Source organism: Bos mutus, chromosome 3, assembly GCF_027580195.1.
Source record: "Bos mutus isolate GX-2022 chromosome 3, NWIPB_WYAK_1.1, whole genome shotgun sequence".
NCBI lineage: Eukaryota > Metazoa > Chordata > Mammalia > Artiodactyla > Bovidae > Bos > Bos mutus.
The window spans coordinates 10,543,375-10,560,948 of record NC_091619.1 but is presented as its reverse complement, the minus strand read 5'-3'; the positions used below and the strand labels follow the sequence as shown (position 1 = coordinate 10,560,948).

Genomic DNA, 17,574 nt, shown 5'->3' with positions numbered 1-17,574 from the left:
TGAAATAACTAATGAGGTAATTAATATGCTAATTAACTTTATTGTGGTAATCATTTCATTATGTGTTTGTATATCAACATATCACATTGTACACTTTAAAAATACACATTTTTTTTTTAAATTTTCAATCATGCCTCAAGAAATCTAGGAGAAAAATCTATTACAGAATATCAGCACTAAACTCAGATATAGCCTGTAATATGAGTGACTGATCCAGACACAAATATTTCATCTCTCTGCTTAGTTGCAAAAGTCTCTGTAAATGTTATAAATATTTGCTTATTTTCCATTTTTTCCTTTCATTCTCCTCAGTGTTTTATATAATTTTGTAGTTTTACTACAGAATTATTTCATGTGTTTTGATAGTATGAGTAGAAGACAAAATTATGTACGTTTTCTGACTTACATTATTCCCTCTTTTTCTCTCCCTGGCACCCTCCATAACCTGAAACTGTCATCAATAATCCCTCAAACAACTTGATACCTCAATATCCATGATTATACAGAATGTGACCTAGTGGAAAGGATTGATGGTAAAATATTTCTTCATTGTTAATTTTTCTAAGTCGTTGAAGAGACACTTTTCCCTAGCCTGTGTTTTACATGAAAAACAAAGAATTCACCAATTCATACAAAAGGAGGCTAGGAGAGATTGGTAACTGAGAATATTTCTCATATTATAGAAATTAAATATGCTCTTCTAGAGCAAGCTTTCATATAAACCATTTCATTTGAAATCTCCAATTTTCGAGTTGGCTTTAGCTCAAGTTGTTACTCTACCCCTTTGGACTTCTGAAGACTCCAGTTTTGCCAAATGCTCATACATGAGTAATTTTGCAATTATTAGGCAATTCATTGCACTGAATTGTCCAGAGTGAGGGATAAATACTTGCACATGCCCAGTCTCTTAATTAGTGTGTGTTACTGTTAACCTACAATATAGCAATGATCACAGGAAGATTATCCTTTAATAATGATGAAAGTGAGAACAAAGAGGAGAAGGGCTACACAGATACTTTTAAGCCAAAGTGGCACACAGCATGGAGCCTGGGCACATATGAGGGTGCGAGTCCTCAGGGGATTAATGATCCGTTCTCTCTGAGTCAGAATGGCTTCCCGGGCCCCAGCCCAGTTCCCTGGCCCTTGTAGGCAGTATTGGTAAGATGTGCATGGCCCAAGGAAAAGTTCCAGAGCCAGCTTTGGATCCCACAGGAAAAGTGAGAACAGGTTGGGTTTCACTGCTATTTCAGAGGCAATTTCATCCATGTAATCCACATACTGAACTCTGCGTGCATCACGGGGACTATTCAGGTACCTGAAACCAGAAGGGGAAACTATCAGAACCTCCATCTCTCCAAGCACAATTACATCTAGACATTGGCTGATGATTTCTCCAAAAAATGAGATATAAAATGTTTTCTTCTTTTCATTGACTGTGGCCTCAGTGCTTTTTAACAAAATATTCTTGCAGTGTTTTTTCCCCAACAAATCCTTCCAAGGATCTTGGATATTAATAGGTGGGTTTCAGAAGACTATTGTCTTTTCTTAAATTTTCTTTGCCCATGAATTTAATTCTCAATTAGGATATAGTCTCGTTTCGTTAAATCAGTGGTGATGAATACACTATGGAATATGCTACAAGAATTGTACATATATGTGTGATATTAATTTCACTTTAAATATTACTGAAATGCAAATCTTCACCCTCCTAAACCAAAGTTACTGGGTAACAAATTGTGATTCTTAAAATAAAGCCTTTTATTTCTCATAGAGAACATGCTGTGACCTCCACATTATAGATTTTCAGTAGATATTTGCTAAATAGAAATAAATTATATCCCCAACACTAGTGGTTGAGAATAATTTTCCATTAAAGAGATTTGGTGAACCCACAAGCTCCTAACCAAACATAAGAATTTTACTTGGATTCTGTAATGGTCTCCTATCTCATTTCTCACATTGGTTTTTCTTTTCAACATGGTGAAAGAGTGAAACAATCTTTCATTTCATCATATATTTTCAGATGCTTTACATCTCTAAGGCTACAGCATGACACAAATTTATAATTATATGTTATATAAAGTGTTCCATAAACTTTAAATAAAATTCTACACTTTCCAAGTTGGACCATTCTCTACCCATTCCATTCGATAAGTCCTCCATATATGATATTTATGCATGGTTAAGAGGAAATTAAAAAGTTGATAATTTGAGATCTCCTCCAGGCAAATAGACTCAGATTCCATCATGAGAAAAATATAAAGAATGCTTGAAATACAAACACCTCCACCTAAACACTTTCTACTGACTTTCATCAAGAAGCAAGTTTCTTACTGTTTTTCAAGTTTTGTTCTCTTCTTTCTTATGTCAGCCAACATGCCACTCACTGAAGGTAATTTGTTCAATCCTAGGAAAGAAATTTCAAATGTGAAAATGGTTTTCTTATTGAAAAGCTGTGGTTTGAGGAAGAAATGTGTAATGTTTGGTGGAGAACATCGTGAGATAGCATAGGAGTGGGAGAGATGGATTCAGGAGTTGCTCTGGATTGCCCTACATTCACTGTTCTATCAGGTGCACATGCCTTACACATGCAAAAACATGTCTTTAATGACTCCACATCTTGACTGCTGCTGCTGCTTCTAAGTCGCTTCAGTCATGTCCGACTCTGTGCGACCCCATAGACGGCAGCCCACCAGGCTCCCCCATCCCTGGGATTCTCCAGGCAAGAACACTGGAGTGGGTTGCCATTTCCTTCTCCAATGCATGAAAGTGAAAAGTGAAAAGTGAAAGTGAAGTCGCTCAGTCTTGTCCCACTCTTAGCTACCTCATGGATTGCAGCCTACCAGGCTCCTACATCCATGGGATTTTCCAGGCAAGAGTACTGGAATGAGGTGCCATTGCCTTCTCCACACATCTTGACTGGTAGACCTCAAATCTCACAAGGAAGAATGAACTGAAGGGAGTTGCATCCAGTAACAAGGCACAAAGTAGTGTGTGTGTAGTTCCATAACCAGAGTACTTTTTTTGACTCTCTTTTAAATAGTGAGCTATACTTGTTCATTTACGCTATCACTTAGCTTTTCAATAGCTACTAATGGTGAGTCAATGACTCCTGATTGTCTTCATTGAACAGAGATTTCTTCTTGATTTTTCATCTTAAATCATGTAAAACACTTTCCTATAATTATTCATTTCTTTAATGAATAATATCCTACATTTCAAGAAGCAGAATCTAGTAGGAACATATGGGAAACATTTTGAAGAAGGAACAAAAAAATGAGCAGAATTATTGCAATGTGATGGACATCATTTCATTAAGGTAGGTTTGACTCTGTCTTCAATCTATTCTAAACCTAAAAGTTATGATATAAAAAAGAATAATAATAAAAAAATTAGCACCATGGCTAATCTTGATTCATACAATCAACATTCCTTGAAGGCTTACAAAAGACAAATGCTTAATTGTTAATTCTCACTGCTCTGCACAATACACCTAATTATTTCATTTTTATAAGTGAGGGAATTGTGGAGGTCAAGTAATATGTCAAGACCATGCAGTCAGCATGTGGAGGAACTGGGTTTTAATCAGAGCTCGCTGGATTACAAAGTTCTTGCTTTTTTAATTGTGCTGTGGTCCTATTCCAGTTACTTTCTGACTCTGACATAATTTTCATAACTCACAGTTCATAATTCTGTGACTCTTCTTGTCCTTTTTATATTTTAAACTTGAGAGATAGGCCAAAAAATGCTCCCTGTAGTTGTGGATCACTCCAGAAATATTCTAGAAAGACTGAAAAGTAGGATAATTGTTATTTCCCATGTGTACTTTAGGTTGAGATCTTTCTTCTCCTGCCCTCATTTCCTATCCTGTGTATCTCGCTGATGTGCTTTAAAGAATCATTTGCCAATAAGTTGTCATTTGATATCTTTAGGTAGTAGTTTTTTAATCTTCATTTTCATATGGGAATCCTAAAGATTACATAGCCATCAAACACTGAAGTAAAAAATCTTGAGGCAGAATTTCAAATACTGTAAAGGTGAGCTTCAGATATGTTTGCAGCAGAAGACTTTTTCAGTGCCTCTGAAATCACATTATCTGGATGGTTATCTTTTGTAAATATGAAAAAGGTCACGACATACCCTTGAATACAGGTACAGCCCATTGGCTCTGGAGTTCTGATGTGGGAATAGTGGCTCCTACTGGCTGGAGGATACCAATAAAAGCTAGCGTTGGTTTTTCTAGCTCAGGAGGGAAAACAAATTTATACATGGAACGCTGGATATCCAGAACTGTTGAATTATTTTCCAAAAATGGGAAAGAACAAGTGTATCCTGTGGCAAAGATTATAACATCAACATCCTCTTCTGTGCCGTCCTCAAAGATGGCTGATGTTTCTGTGAACTTTGTAACATTTGGTTTCATCCGAACTCTTCCAGTAATTATGTAGTTGGGTAGATCATCACCGAAACTAGCTTGATGACTCAGAAATCTGAGGAATGAAAATTTGTATGCAGGAAAACTAATATAAGTCTTTTTGGAAAGGAGGTAAGCTAAGAAAATACTTAAAATGATTTTTTAGTCATGCTAAAAAATGAAAGACATACATTTTTATTTTACAAAAGATTTTTGGTCAATATTTCTTCTGAATTATTTACTGAATAAACCTTCTGTATTCATCAGACTGCCAATAATGTTTATACAGTGCTTACTACATGCAAAGAGAAACTTTTGAAAGGTGATATAAGTTTATAGCAGTGATATATTGATACCTAATTTCCTTAAAACAATTTTTTTGGGAGATGAGAGAGATTTTTTTTTTTTAAAGCAGTGGGTGAAGTGCTTAAAATGGAACAGAAAAATCAGATCATAGTCTGATCTCCATTATTTTGAGAACCTATGTGGCATTTTTGTAAGATTTACTAACATTATTTAAATTTAACACTATTAGTAACTAATAGTTTAATACTGTTTAAAGCAGTTTAACACTGCTTCTACCTTTGACTCCCCACAATTTTTCCTCCAATCAGCAGCCTGAGTGATCCTTTTAAAATGTAAAATTACAAGTCTTCCATCTTGTTGATGGAATCTTACCAGATTCCTGACTTTTTAAAAATTTGGCTCAGAAAGATGAAGTTTATTTTTATGGTATAGTATATTATTTGCTTCTCTACAGTCTAAGGTTTCAGAGCCTAAAGAAAAAGTGCACAGTAGTTTGAAAACATCAAGAGTGGGGACAGGTGAAGCTGCCACCATGCCTGAAATTCAATTTCCTTCTTCTAAGTTTAATGAATAGAATGGCCCAAAGAAACATGAGAAAAGAAACAATGATTAACATTCTCCTAAGATAGCTGATGGAGAAGGTGATGGCACCCCACTCCAGTACTCTTGCCTGGAATATCCCATGGACGGAGGAGCCTGGTAGGCTGCAGTCCTTGGGGTCGCAAAGAGTTGGACACGACTGAGTGACTTCACTTTCACTTTCCACTTTCATGCATTGGAGAAGGAAATGGCAACCCACTCCAGTGTTCTTGCCTAGAGAATCCCAGGGACGGTGCAGCCTGGTGGGCTGCCGTCTATGGGGTCGGACACAACTGAAGCGACTTAGCAGCAGCAGCAGCAGCAAGATAGCTGAAGTCTACTTTCAAGGTGGTAAAACATGAACTCTAAATCATCCTTATGTTCCAAGTTTGACCCACTGATTCCAAAAGGCAGCGGCAAAATTACTTTTTTAAAATCCTAGAACATACCTGTGTTGAGGTAGCAATCCTAGAACATACCTGTGTTGAGGTAGCAAACCATAAATGTCATGGTTAAAGTGAACATTTAATTTATTCTCTGCCCATCTGTTGATTAAGAATTCAGGGAAAATTTTTTTCACAAGAGAATTAAAACGAGTAAAGAGAACAGTGTCCATGGGCATCCCAGAATCCCAGACCCAGTTCCAAATCCATGCACCACTTCTTGTGCTGAGAAACACCTAGGAGAGAATGCAAGTAAACACAATAGATATGAGAGTTCACTTTCATAGGATAATTTCTCAGTTCTTCAGATATTACTCATTTGCCTCATGAGAAGAAATGGATAAAAACTCTACTGTCTTTTATCTTGAAGAGTTCTTCTGTTCTCAAAAGCAGGAAGACCAACACATAGTTACATACACTCCCACATACAGACACATCTGACTTGTTGCTTATAGCCCCAAGCCTTCTTCTGGGTCAACCCACTATTCTTTTTGAACCTTTCCCAAAGGAGTATTTGATGCCTGCAATGTCTTAAATTGCAAAAACACATAATGATGCAAAAAGGCTAGATAGATATCAACAGTTGACACAAAAGATCCCATCCAGCTGCTAATTACTGTGTTGTAGTAACTACAACACTTAGTTAATTTGTATCCCTATTGAAGGAATTGGAGTTGGAAGATGGTGTCAAGTGTCATGTCGATGAAAAATAAAGGGATTTAAAAAATGGTTATCTAATAAGTTTTTTTTTTTTTTTGTAATTCTTGGCTGAACTGGTAAAATCTTCAGACTCTGGTAAAAATAAACAATTTGAAAGTCTTTGAGGTTTAAACTATTTATTTGTATTTCATTCTCCATTTTTCTTTTTTGGAATAGATTATCAAGATGCCTATTGAGGAAATTGGAGAAGGAAGTGGCAACCCACTCCAGTAATCTTGCCTAAAGAATTCCATGAACAGAGGAGCATGACAGGCTATAGTCCATGGGGTTGCAGAATCAGGCATGACTGAGCAACTATCACTCATTCACTATTGAGGAAATAGGTTTGAGAAGGTAATTAACAATCAGTATTGAAACAGCGTATGAGTACACACTACACATATTTTGTGCAATTCTCATATCTCATAAGTTAGGGGCCAGGTTGCATCTCAAGAAAGAGAATTTAGGCACCAAACCTGTGCAGCTACATGACTGAGCTCAATCGCCAAATCAATTGCAGAATTTCCAATGCCAATCACAATGATTTTCTTGCTCTGAAATTTCTCTGGACTCTTGTATTCCCAACTGTGAATATATTGACCTTTGAAACGCATGATTCCTGTGGGCAAGAACACAACCAAGCATTGACTGTTATTTTGTCTTTTAAACTGCTGGCATATTCTAAAGCTTATTGCTAAACTCAAAGGCTTTCTAATTTAAATCTCTCATTTTCTGGTCTACTATTCCTGATCTGTGAACTGTGCTTGTCCTACATTATCAGACAGAATTAATTCTCCTACAGTTCTGTTCTGGAACAAAAATTTTATATTCCAATAAATTCTCAGGTTTCTTAAAAAGTCAGATATTTTACTTCTGCCTCTTTTTAACTTATCTATATCCTGCCAAGTCTTCAAAAAGAGCTTGACTCCTATATAAGTAATACATCTTCTTTATCCATCATCTTCATTATTATAAATACTGCTCTGATCCAGTTTCCTGTCTTGCTTCCTTAACCCAAGCTTCATCCCTGTCTACCTTGTTTTCCATCTCTTCCTAGGCCCAGTACACCCTTTCTACTAACACTAGCACTATTCACTTGGCTCTCTACTGGGGACAAATGCTCAGTGATTCTGGGGCTGAAAGGATATAAAAACATTATTCTTGTTTAAAAAATATGCTCTGACTTAAGCAAAAACCTCATGTGGCCAAACCATAATATCTGGTCGATTTTGTACCATTTCATCTTTCAGACAACATTGAGGCCTGCACTTATAGGCTTCACTGCTTCTCCTGTGACACAGGACAGCCCTGTTCCATCCTAATTGTGGATCATTCCTTGTTCTTTTTCCTTTATCTGGTGAATGTGCTCCAAAACCTCAGCTTTCCCTTGGAAGCAATTCTTTGATCATCACCTAGTGAATTCCTGAGCTCAATCATTGCTAAGTTCACTTTTCCTTTCAATTTCTGACTACAACTGTTCCAATTATTCCCCCTCCTCCTGGTCCTACTAAAATGCCCCTCATTACCTGAAGATAACATTTTCTTCTCATTTTTTATGAAACAATAAAAACCTGAGATGAGTTCCTCAACATCTAAAAGTTCCTGTGTTTTCATCTATCCTTCCTCTGTCTCCTTTCCCCAAGATAAAATATTTCTATTCTGTTCCAAAATGAACACTTTGCCCTCTGGCTCAATATGGGAGTAGACCTTGAGATCAAACAAACCTGGGCATACTTCATAACTTTTTCACTACTAGATGTATTTGTAATGTGTAAAATAGAAATTGTTTCACCTAGCTCACAGGAATGGTATGAGTATCCTTTTAAACACTCCTAAAACATAGCACTTGAAAAATAAGTCTAATGTTTATCTTTGAATGTATTAAATCAAAACCAATACAATATTGTAAAGTAAAAAAAAAAAGTAATAATAATGAATGTATTAAATCTTATCCCATCCTCTTCCATTTTCAATAATGATCTCTAAGACCCTGTCACCTGCTCAACTTTTGCCCCTCAAACAGGCAAAATTAGCTTTCCCAAGACCTCTTCTCTCTCAGGAAATGGCAACTCCATTGCTTTGGACAATAAAATTATCCTTTTTTATCCTTTTATAACATATCACCTTTTTAAAAATCACACCTCATAACCGATCCATCAGCAAATTCTTTTTTTCCAACTTCTAGTAGAAAGTAGAAGAGATACATGGAGTAATAGGCAAATTTGGCCTTGGAGTACAAAATGAAGCAGGGCAAAGGTTAACAGAATTTTGCCAAGAGGATGCACTGGTCATAGCAAACACCTTCTTCCAACAACACTAGAGATGACTCTACACATGGACATCACCAGATGGTCAATACCAAAATCAGATTGATTATATTCTTTGCATCTGAAGATGGAGAAGCTCTCTACAGTCAGCAAAAACAAGATGAGAGCTGACTGTGGCTCAGATCATGAAGTCCTTATTGCCAAATTCAGATTTACATTGAAGAAAGTCAGTAAATCACTAGACCATTCAGGTATGACCTAAATCAAATCCTTTACAATATATACAGTGGAAGTGACAAATAGATTCAAGGGATTAAATCTGATAGACAGAGTGCCTGAAGAACTATGGACAGAGGTTTGTGAATTGTACAGGAAGCAGTGATCAACACCATCCCTAAGAAAAAGAAAAGCAAAAAGGCAAAATGGTTGTCTGTGAAGCCCTTACAAATAGCTTAGGAAAGAAGAGAAGTTAAAGGCAAAGGAGAAAAGGAAAGATATCCATATGAATGCAGAGTTCCAAAGAGTAGCAAGGAGAGGTAAGAAAGCCTTCTTCAGTGATCAATGCAAAGAAATAGAGGAAAACAATAGAATGAGAAAGACTAGAGATCTCTTCAAGAAAATTAGCGATACCAAGGGAACTTTTCATGAAAATATGGGCAAAATAAAGGACAGAAATTGTATGGGCCAAACAGAAGCAGAAGATATTAAGAAGAGGTGGAAAGAATACAAAAAGAGCAATACAAAAATGATCTTCATGACCCAGATAACCATGAGAGGGAGATTACTCACCTAGAGCCAGACATCCTGGAATGTGAAGTCAAGTGGGCCTTAGAAAGCATCACTATGAACAAAGCTAGTGAAGGTGATGGATCCCAGCTGAGCTACTTGAAATCCTGAAAGATGATGCTATTAAAGTGCTGCACTCAATATGCCAGCAAATTTGGAGAACTCAGCAGTGGCCACAGGACTGGAAAAGGTCAGTTTTCATTCCAATCCCGAAGAAAGGCAATGCCAAAGAATGTTCAAATACTGCACAATTGCAATCATTTCACATGCTAGCAAAGTAATGCTCAAAATTCTCCAAGAGAGACTTCAACAGTACATGAACCGAGAACTTGCAAATGTTCAAGCTGGATTTAGAAAAGGCAGAAGAACCAAAGATCAAATTGCCAACATCCATTGGACCATCAAAAAAGGGTGAGAGTTCCAGGAAAACATCTACTGCTTTCTTGACTACACCAAAGCCTTTGACTGCATGGACCACAGCAAACTGCAGAAAATTCTTAAAAAGATGGGAGTACCAGATTACCTTACCCAAATCCTGAGAAATATGTATGCAAGTCAAGAAGCATCGGTTAGAACCGGACATGGAACAGTGGACTGGTTCCAAATTCAGAAAGGAGTACATCAAGGCTGCATGTTGTCACCCTGCTTATTTAACTTCTATGCAGTGTACATCATGCGAAATGCTAAGCTGGATGAAGCACAAGCTGGAATCAAGATTTCTGGGAGAAATATCAATAACCTCAGATACACAGATGACATCACCCTTAAGGCAGAAAGCAAAGAACTAAAGAGACTCTTGATGAAAGTGAATGAGGAGAGTGAAAAAGTTGGCTTAAAACTCAACATTCAAAAAACTAACATCATGGCATCTGGTCCCATTGCTTCATGGCAAAATGATGGGGAAACAGTGGAAACAGTGACAGACTTTATTTTCTTGGGCTGCAACATCACTGCAGTTGGTGACTGCATCCATGAAATTAAAAGACCTTTGCCCCTTGGAAGACGAGCTATGACCAACATAGCATATTAAAAAACAGTGACATTATTTTGCCAACAAAAGTCCACCTAGTCAGAGCTATGGTTTTTCCAGTAGTCATGTATAGATGTTAGAGTTGGATCATAAAGTTTAAAAATAAAAATAAAAATAAATAAAATATATTCTTCAGACAAAAAAAAAAAAGAAAGCTGAGCACCGAGGAATTAATGCTTTTGAACGGTGGTGTTGGAGAAGACTCTTGAGAGTCCCTTGGACTGAAAGGAAATCAAACCAGTCAGTCCTAAAGGAAATCAGTCCTGAATATTCATTGGAGGGACTGATGCTGAAGCTGAAGCTCCAATACGCTGGCAACGTGATGAGAAGAACTGACCCACTGGAGAAGACCCTGATGGTGGGAAAGATTGAGGGCAGGAGGAGAAGGGGACAATAGAGGATGAGATGGTTGGATGGCATCACCAACTTGGTGGACATGAGTTTGAGCAAGCTCCAGGAGTTGGTGAAAAACAGGGAAGCCTGGCATGCTGCAGTCCATGGGATCGCAAGGAGTTGGACATGACTGAGCAATTGAACTGAACTGAACTTCAAACTATATTTAAGATCCAAGCACCACGTTATGTCTCCACTGCCACTCAGATCAGATCAGATCAGTCGCTCAGTCGTGTCCGACTCTTTTGCGACCCCATGAATTGCAGCACGCCAGGCCTCCCTGTCCATCACCAACTCCCGGAGTTCACTCAAACTCACGTCCATCGAGTCGGTGATGCCATCCAGCCATCTCATCCTCTGTCGTCCCCTTCTCCTCTTGCCCCCTAATCCCTCCCAGCATCAGAGTCTTTCCCAATGAGTCAGCTCTTCACATGAGGTGGCCAAAGTACTGGAGTTTCAGCTTTAGCATCATTCCTTCCAAAGAAATCCCAGGGCTGATCTCCTTCAGAATGGACTGTCCAGATCTCCTTGCAGTCCAAGGGACTCTCAAGAGTCTTCTCCAACACCACAGTTTAAAAGCATCAATTCTTTGGCGCTCAGCCTTCTTCACAGTCCAACTCTCACATCCATACATGACCACAGGAAAAACCATAGCCTTGACTAGACGAACCTTTGTTGGCAGAGTAATGTCTCTGCTTTTGAATATGCTATCTAAGTTGATCATAACTTTCCTTCCAAGGAGTAAGCATCTTTTCATTTCATGGCTGAAGTGACTGCAGTGACTGTTTCATCTGCAGTGACTGTTTCCACTGTTTCCCCATCTATTTCTCATAAAATGATGGGACCAGATGCCATGATCTTTGTTTTTTGAATGTTGAGCTTTAAGCCAACTTTTTCACTCTCCACTTTCACTTTTATCAAGAGGCTTTTTAGTTCCTCTTCACTTTCTGCCATAAGGGTGGTGTCATCTGCATATCTGAGGTTATTGATATTTCTCCTGGCAATCTTGATTCCAGCTTGTGTTTCTTCCAGTCCAGCGTTTCTCATGATGTACTCTGCATATAAGTTAAATAAGCAGGGTGACAATATACAGCCTTGACGAACTCCTTTTCCTATTTGGAACCAGTCTGTTGTTCCATGTCCAGTTCTAACTGTTGCTTCCTGACCTGCATACAAATTTCTCAAGAGACAGATCAGGTGGTCTGGTATTCCCATCTCTTTCAGAATTTTCCACAGTTGATTGTGATCCACACAGTCAAAGGCTTTGGCATAGTTAATAAAGCAGAAATAGATGTTTTTCTGGAACTCTCTTGCTTTTTCCATGATCCAGCGGATGTTGGCAATTTGATCTCTGGTTCCTCTGCCTTTTCTAAAACCAGCTTGAACATCAGGAAGTTCACGGTTCACATATTGCTGAAGCCTGGCTTGGAGAATTTTGAGCATTACTTTACTGGTATGTGAGATGAGTACAACTGTGCGGTAGTTTGAGCATTCTTTGGCATTGCCTTTCTTTGGGATTGGAATGAAAACTGACCTTTTCCAGTCCTGTGGCCACTGCTGAGTTTTCCAAATTTGCTGGCATATTGAGTGCAGCACTTTCCTGGTGATAGTGACCACTATCCTGGTCAAAATCACCATCATTTTTCAACTGAATTATCAAGAACCTCCTCCCTGGCCTGCCTGTTTCTGCTTTCCCAGCTCCTTCCCCAGCTGTTCTCAACACAACAGCCAATGTGATTGGAGCATGCTCCAAGGGGACACTGCTCTGCTGAAAACCACCCAGTGGATCCCACTTCAGTTAAAGTCAGAGCCATGGTCCAGACAATGGCCTTTTTAATTCTTATTGGTCTGGTGCAGCATTCACACTCTGATGTCATCTCCCTGTACTCTTTCTTCTACTCTCACCACATGGACCTGTCTGTTACACACCTACCTCAAGTTCTTTGCACTGTTTTCTTCCTTTTATACAATCTGCATTCCTCAGTTATTTGCATCACTTCCTCAATGCCTTGGGGTATTTATTCCAGTGCTCTTTTCTCTCTGAAGCCTTACCTGACCACTTCAACTAGTCTTGCATGACAAGCCCATCTCCCCAACCACCAACCCTTTGCCCTTCCTGTTAATTGTTTCTCTTCATAGTTATTACCTTCCACATATTTATCCTTTTTTGTATCTCCCTCCATCTACTACCATGTATGCTCCAAGGGGACAAAAATTTTGATCTGTTTAATTCTCTGCTGAGCCTCTGCCACAAAAGTGATGCTCAGTAGATATTTCTTGAATGAATACTGATTGAATCAGTACAGGAATGTTTAAATCTCTAATAAGCTAATAACTAACAGACCACTTTTGACCAATTTTATCTTTCTCTTTCTTCTTGTGCACTTGGAAACAGACATAAGAATGGAAAGTGGGGGAGTTCAGCATCTCCTGAGAAGCCCAAAGGAGTCTCAGATTCAGCCCTCTTCGAGCAAACAGTATACACATTCTGCTTCTAGAGGTAAGAAGGAGCTCTTGTGCAGGTAAATCATTGCTGCATGATTCCTTATATTCAGAGTGCTTAAGCTTCCAAATAGTAAGTAGCACTGCAGTATCTTGTAAGATATATGTAGTGACACACTAGCACTTAGCTATTTGTAGTCATCTTGTTATGTTATGTTTATCTATACATATATGTATATATATGTGGCTTCCCTGGTGGGTCAATGGTAGAGAATCTGCCTGCAATGCAGGAGCTACAGGAGAAGCAGGTTCGATCCCTGGGTTGGAAAGATCCTTGGAGGAGTGCATGACAACCCACTCCAGTTTCTTGCCTGGAGAATACCATGTATGTATATATATACACATGGTATATATATATACACATTCAGAAATAAAGCAAAATCTTAATATATTTCTGTATCTTTGCTCTTACTAATTACTTCACACTATTAAAATGTAGCACCTTCCTCTTAAATAGCCCAGAACTGGTGGTGATAGTATATTTTAGTACTTTTTATTTTCAATTTTATAACTGTATTATTTGGATTAACTTGAAAGAACTTGCATTACTTTATAATCAGAAAATGTAACATTTATTATGAAACTAAGGTGACTTTCAGAATTATAAACTCTCTCCAAAAATAACAATAGCTACAGTGATAGTATCTCACAACACCAGTGCCTTAGAATTCAATAGCACATACCTGGAAATTTCTGAAGTGGCATGAAGGGATTGGTAAAAAGGCCACTACACACCATAATCCCATCAAAGACATAGGATTCCTGTTTTCCTTCAGCCTGCACCACAACATCCCACTGTCCTGTGAAAGAGAAATCAGAGTGCTTCCTCACACTGCACACCTTCGACTGGGAATAAGACAAAAAGACTCATGACCACTCTTCCCTGATGCCCTCAAGAACTCTTGACCTCAATGAATAAAGTTGACTGCAGGGACTCTCATCTGGGCTTTCATTAAAGTGCTCAAGTATAACTGGTCTCCCGAACAAGGCATTTTAAAGGTGAGATTAGCTCAATTTGTTCAGACTACAGTCCTCAAGGTAGCTAGGGGTGATCCCACACCAGGTGTACAGTTTGGCATTTCAGTCAATCTCCCATATTTTCTCCTGAAGGAGACTTCCATGGAGATGTATAACTTCCATGGAGATGTATGTAAAGCCCACGGCTCTGGCCTAGCTTTGGGTCCTAACAAGAGACTTCCTTGTATGTTGAGTGCTCTTTGTCCCACTTACCAGAAACTGGATGTGCTTCAAAAGGTGAAAGTGTTTGACATACATATGGAGATACTCCATGATTTTGGAATTATGCAAGTAGTTGGGAAAGTGGTCAGGGAAAGGGTAATCACTGTAGGCCATCATCTCCTTTGAAGTGTTGCTGATGACAGACTTATAGACACTTGGCCTGCCTCTTTCAGTCTTCTCCTACCAAGAAAACAAAGGACACCTGCTAAAGTATATCAACTTTAACAACAGATCAAACTATGAGTCTTCTTCAAAATGAAGAGCATTGTTATATTAAGGAATTACACAATATTAAAACATTCATACACAAAATTATCCCTTTTGATAAGGACAATCTCTGTAAATATGACCAGGCTGGTGAAGTAAAAGCTTTATATGGGCATCACTTAGTGAAATCAGATGACATATTGTGGTATTTGGGGGCATTCTGTCATAGTCCTTGAGATGTATCATTGCATAGCTCCAGCAAGAAAATTGACATTAAGTCATTTCTCTGAATCTATTTCTTCACTTGTAAATAGGTACTTGTCTATGTCACAGAGTTATTGTGGAGACCAAAGAATACACATAAAATGTTAGGAAAACCTTGCAAGGGAAATAAATTATCAATGCATGCTTTGTTATAGGACTTATAGAAATTGCATGTGCAGGGTGAAAAGGACACCAGACTGGGAGATTGGAGATTTTCTTGAGATGTGTCTGTATCAGACATGGTCCATCCAGGAATATGGGAGCTCCTCTCTCGATACTTGAAACAGGGAATGTAATGCAGAGAATTGGTAACATAGGTAATGAGAAACCCAAAAAGCCATGAGGTATTGGTGAAACGTCCAGAGGTTAGCAAAGACAAGCAGCCAGTACCACATCTAGGCTATACCTAGCCAACTAACAGTTGGTATCTTTTGACCTACCTTCTTTTCCCTTCATGGTAACATTGAAGACCATGTGGTCCAGGGGTATAACTATAAGTTGAAGAAGAGCCCTTTAATATGCCTATCTAGTGGCTAGTATTAGTCACTCAGTCGTGTTCAACTCTTTGCAATCCCGTGGACTGCAGCCCACCAGACTCCTCCGTTAATGAGATTTTTCCAGGCAAGAATACTGGAGTGGGTTGCCATTTCCTTCTCCAGGGGATCTCCCCAACCCAGATATTGAACCCATGCTTCCCTCATTGCAGACAGATTCTTTACCATCTGAACCACCAGGGAATATACCTATGATGCAGGCCAAATACTATCACTATGCTCAGCTCTTGAGATTTCAGCTTTGTCCTAAAATATTAGAGTTGGTGTTAGTTGCCCTGACTGTACATACATACTCTTGGGCTCAAGATAAAAATCTAAAGTTCATGTATTAGCATATATGTGATAACTGAAGCCACAGAGGGCTAGGAAGGTATCCTAAAGAACACATAAAAAGTTAAAAAAATGCAGAAGAGTAAGAAGGGAGCTATAATCAGCAACATGAAAAAAACTGAGAAGGAAAATCAGAAAGACAGCAGAGTGAAATCACAGAAGCTAGAGACAAGTGTTTTAAAAAGGAGCTGATTTTTAACATCATTGGATCCCCTTGAGAAAGCGATACAATTCTGGACAGAAAATCCATTCAGTTTGTCAATTTTATTGCTAACAGTGGTGAGAGCAGTTTTGGGGAAGTGCCAGGATGTCTATCATGTAGTGATGGTGGAGATGAAGGAAGAGCAAGCACACAAGTCTTCTTCAAGGATCTAGAGTCTGAAAGCAAATGAAATTGATTGAAACTCATCCTTGTGCAGAAGAAAGGAATGGGAGTCAAATCACAGGTATTTTGTTGTTCAATCACTCAGTCATGTCTGACTCTTTGTGATGCCGTAGACTGCAGCACACTAGGCTTCCCTATCCCTCGCTGTCTCCTGGAGCTTGCTCAAACTCATGTCCATTGAGTAGGTGATGCCATCCAACCATCTCACCATCTGTCATCCCTTTCTCCTCCTGCCTTCAATCTTTCCCAGCATCAGGGTCTTTTCTAAAGAGTCAGCTCTTTGCATCAGGTGGCCAACCTAGTGGAGTTTCAGCTTCAGCATCAGTCCTTCCAATGAATATTCAGGACTGATTTCCTTTAGGATTGACTGGATTGATCTTCTTGCTGTCCAAAGGACTCTCAAGAGCCTTCTCCAACACCACAGTTCAAAACATCAATTCTTTGGTGCTCAGCCTTCCTTATGGTCCAACTCACATCTGCACATGACTACTGGAAAAATCATAGCTTTGACTATAAGGATCTTTGTTGGCAAAGTAATGCCTCTGCTTTTTAATATGCTGTCTACCTTGGTCATAGCTTTTCTTCCAAGGAGCTGTAGTTGAAGGATAATTTAGTGCTGTAGTCCTTGCATTCTTATTTCCCAGATATGAAAAAATGTCATTACACATATAGAAGTATAAGCATATTCAAACTTACCTCATATCTCCACAGTCCTCCAATGTCATTGCTTTCTTCAAAACAGATGGGTTCCAGTCCCTCCTCCAGACAGATCTTAATGGCACCTAATCCACTGACTCCAGCACCAACCACCATAATTCTTTTTCCTGGCATTATGTCTTGTATCAAGAAACACAGCATAAAATCAGACTTTTATTGCCATGTATTTTTTTATCATGCAAAGTTAGTTTTTCTCTAAAATTGCTAGTAAATGCTTTGAAGGTATATCTTGTTCAAAGCAGATATGCCTTTCAAAGGAAGATCCAGTGACAGAAAATCTTAGTTCTCTCAGGCTTTCATGTTTTCAAGTACAAAAGAAATTGTTTGTTTGTTTTTTTAAACGGTTTGACTCCTAAAATTTTTCTGATCATATGAGCTCACATTTTTACATTTATTTTTTGATAGTTTCCTTATACCTAATACATTTGCACTCACACACTCTCAAAAACCTGTTCATTC

General features: G+C 38.5%; 1 protein-coding gene across 1 annotated transcript; it reads right to left on the bottom strand.

Annotated features, from left to right (window-relative positions):
- Positions 1 to 960: 960 nt before the first annotated feature.
- On the bottom strand, positions 961 to 17,229 carry LOC102264945 (flavin-containing monooxygenase 5-like). The gene is made up of 8 exons (XM_070368721.1): positions 17,095 to 17,229; positions 14,650 to 14,838; positions 14,103 to 14,265; positions 6,918 to 7,060; positions 5,779 to 5,978; positions 4,141 to 4,490; positions 2,335 to 2,407; positions 961 to 1,315 (listed from the first exon to the last, which is right to left on the bottom strand). Exons 1-8 carry the CDS (start codon positions 17,227 to 17,229, stop codon positions 961 to 963), a joined length of 1,608 nt encoding a protein of 535 aa, XP_070224822.1.
- Between the last annotated feature and the right edge of the window lie 345 nt (positions 17,230 to 17,574).

Excerpts from the sequence above, each read along its gene's own strand:
- LOC102264945 (XM_070368721.1), bottom strand. The coding sequence starts at position 17,229 with ATGCCAGGAAAAAGAATTATGGTGGTTGGTGCTGGAGTCAGTGGATTA. Across the intron at positions 5,979-6,917 it reads TCAGTCATGTAGCTGCACAG|GTGTTTCTCAGCACAAGAAG; the intron begins GTTTGGTGCCTA and ends ATTCTCTCCTAG. Across the intron at positions 4,491-5,778 it reads GGTTTGCTACCTCAACACAG|ATTTCTGAGTCATCAAGCTA; the intron begins GTATGTTCTAGG and ends TTCATTCCTCAG.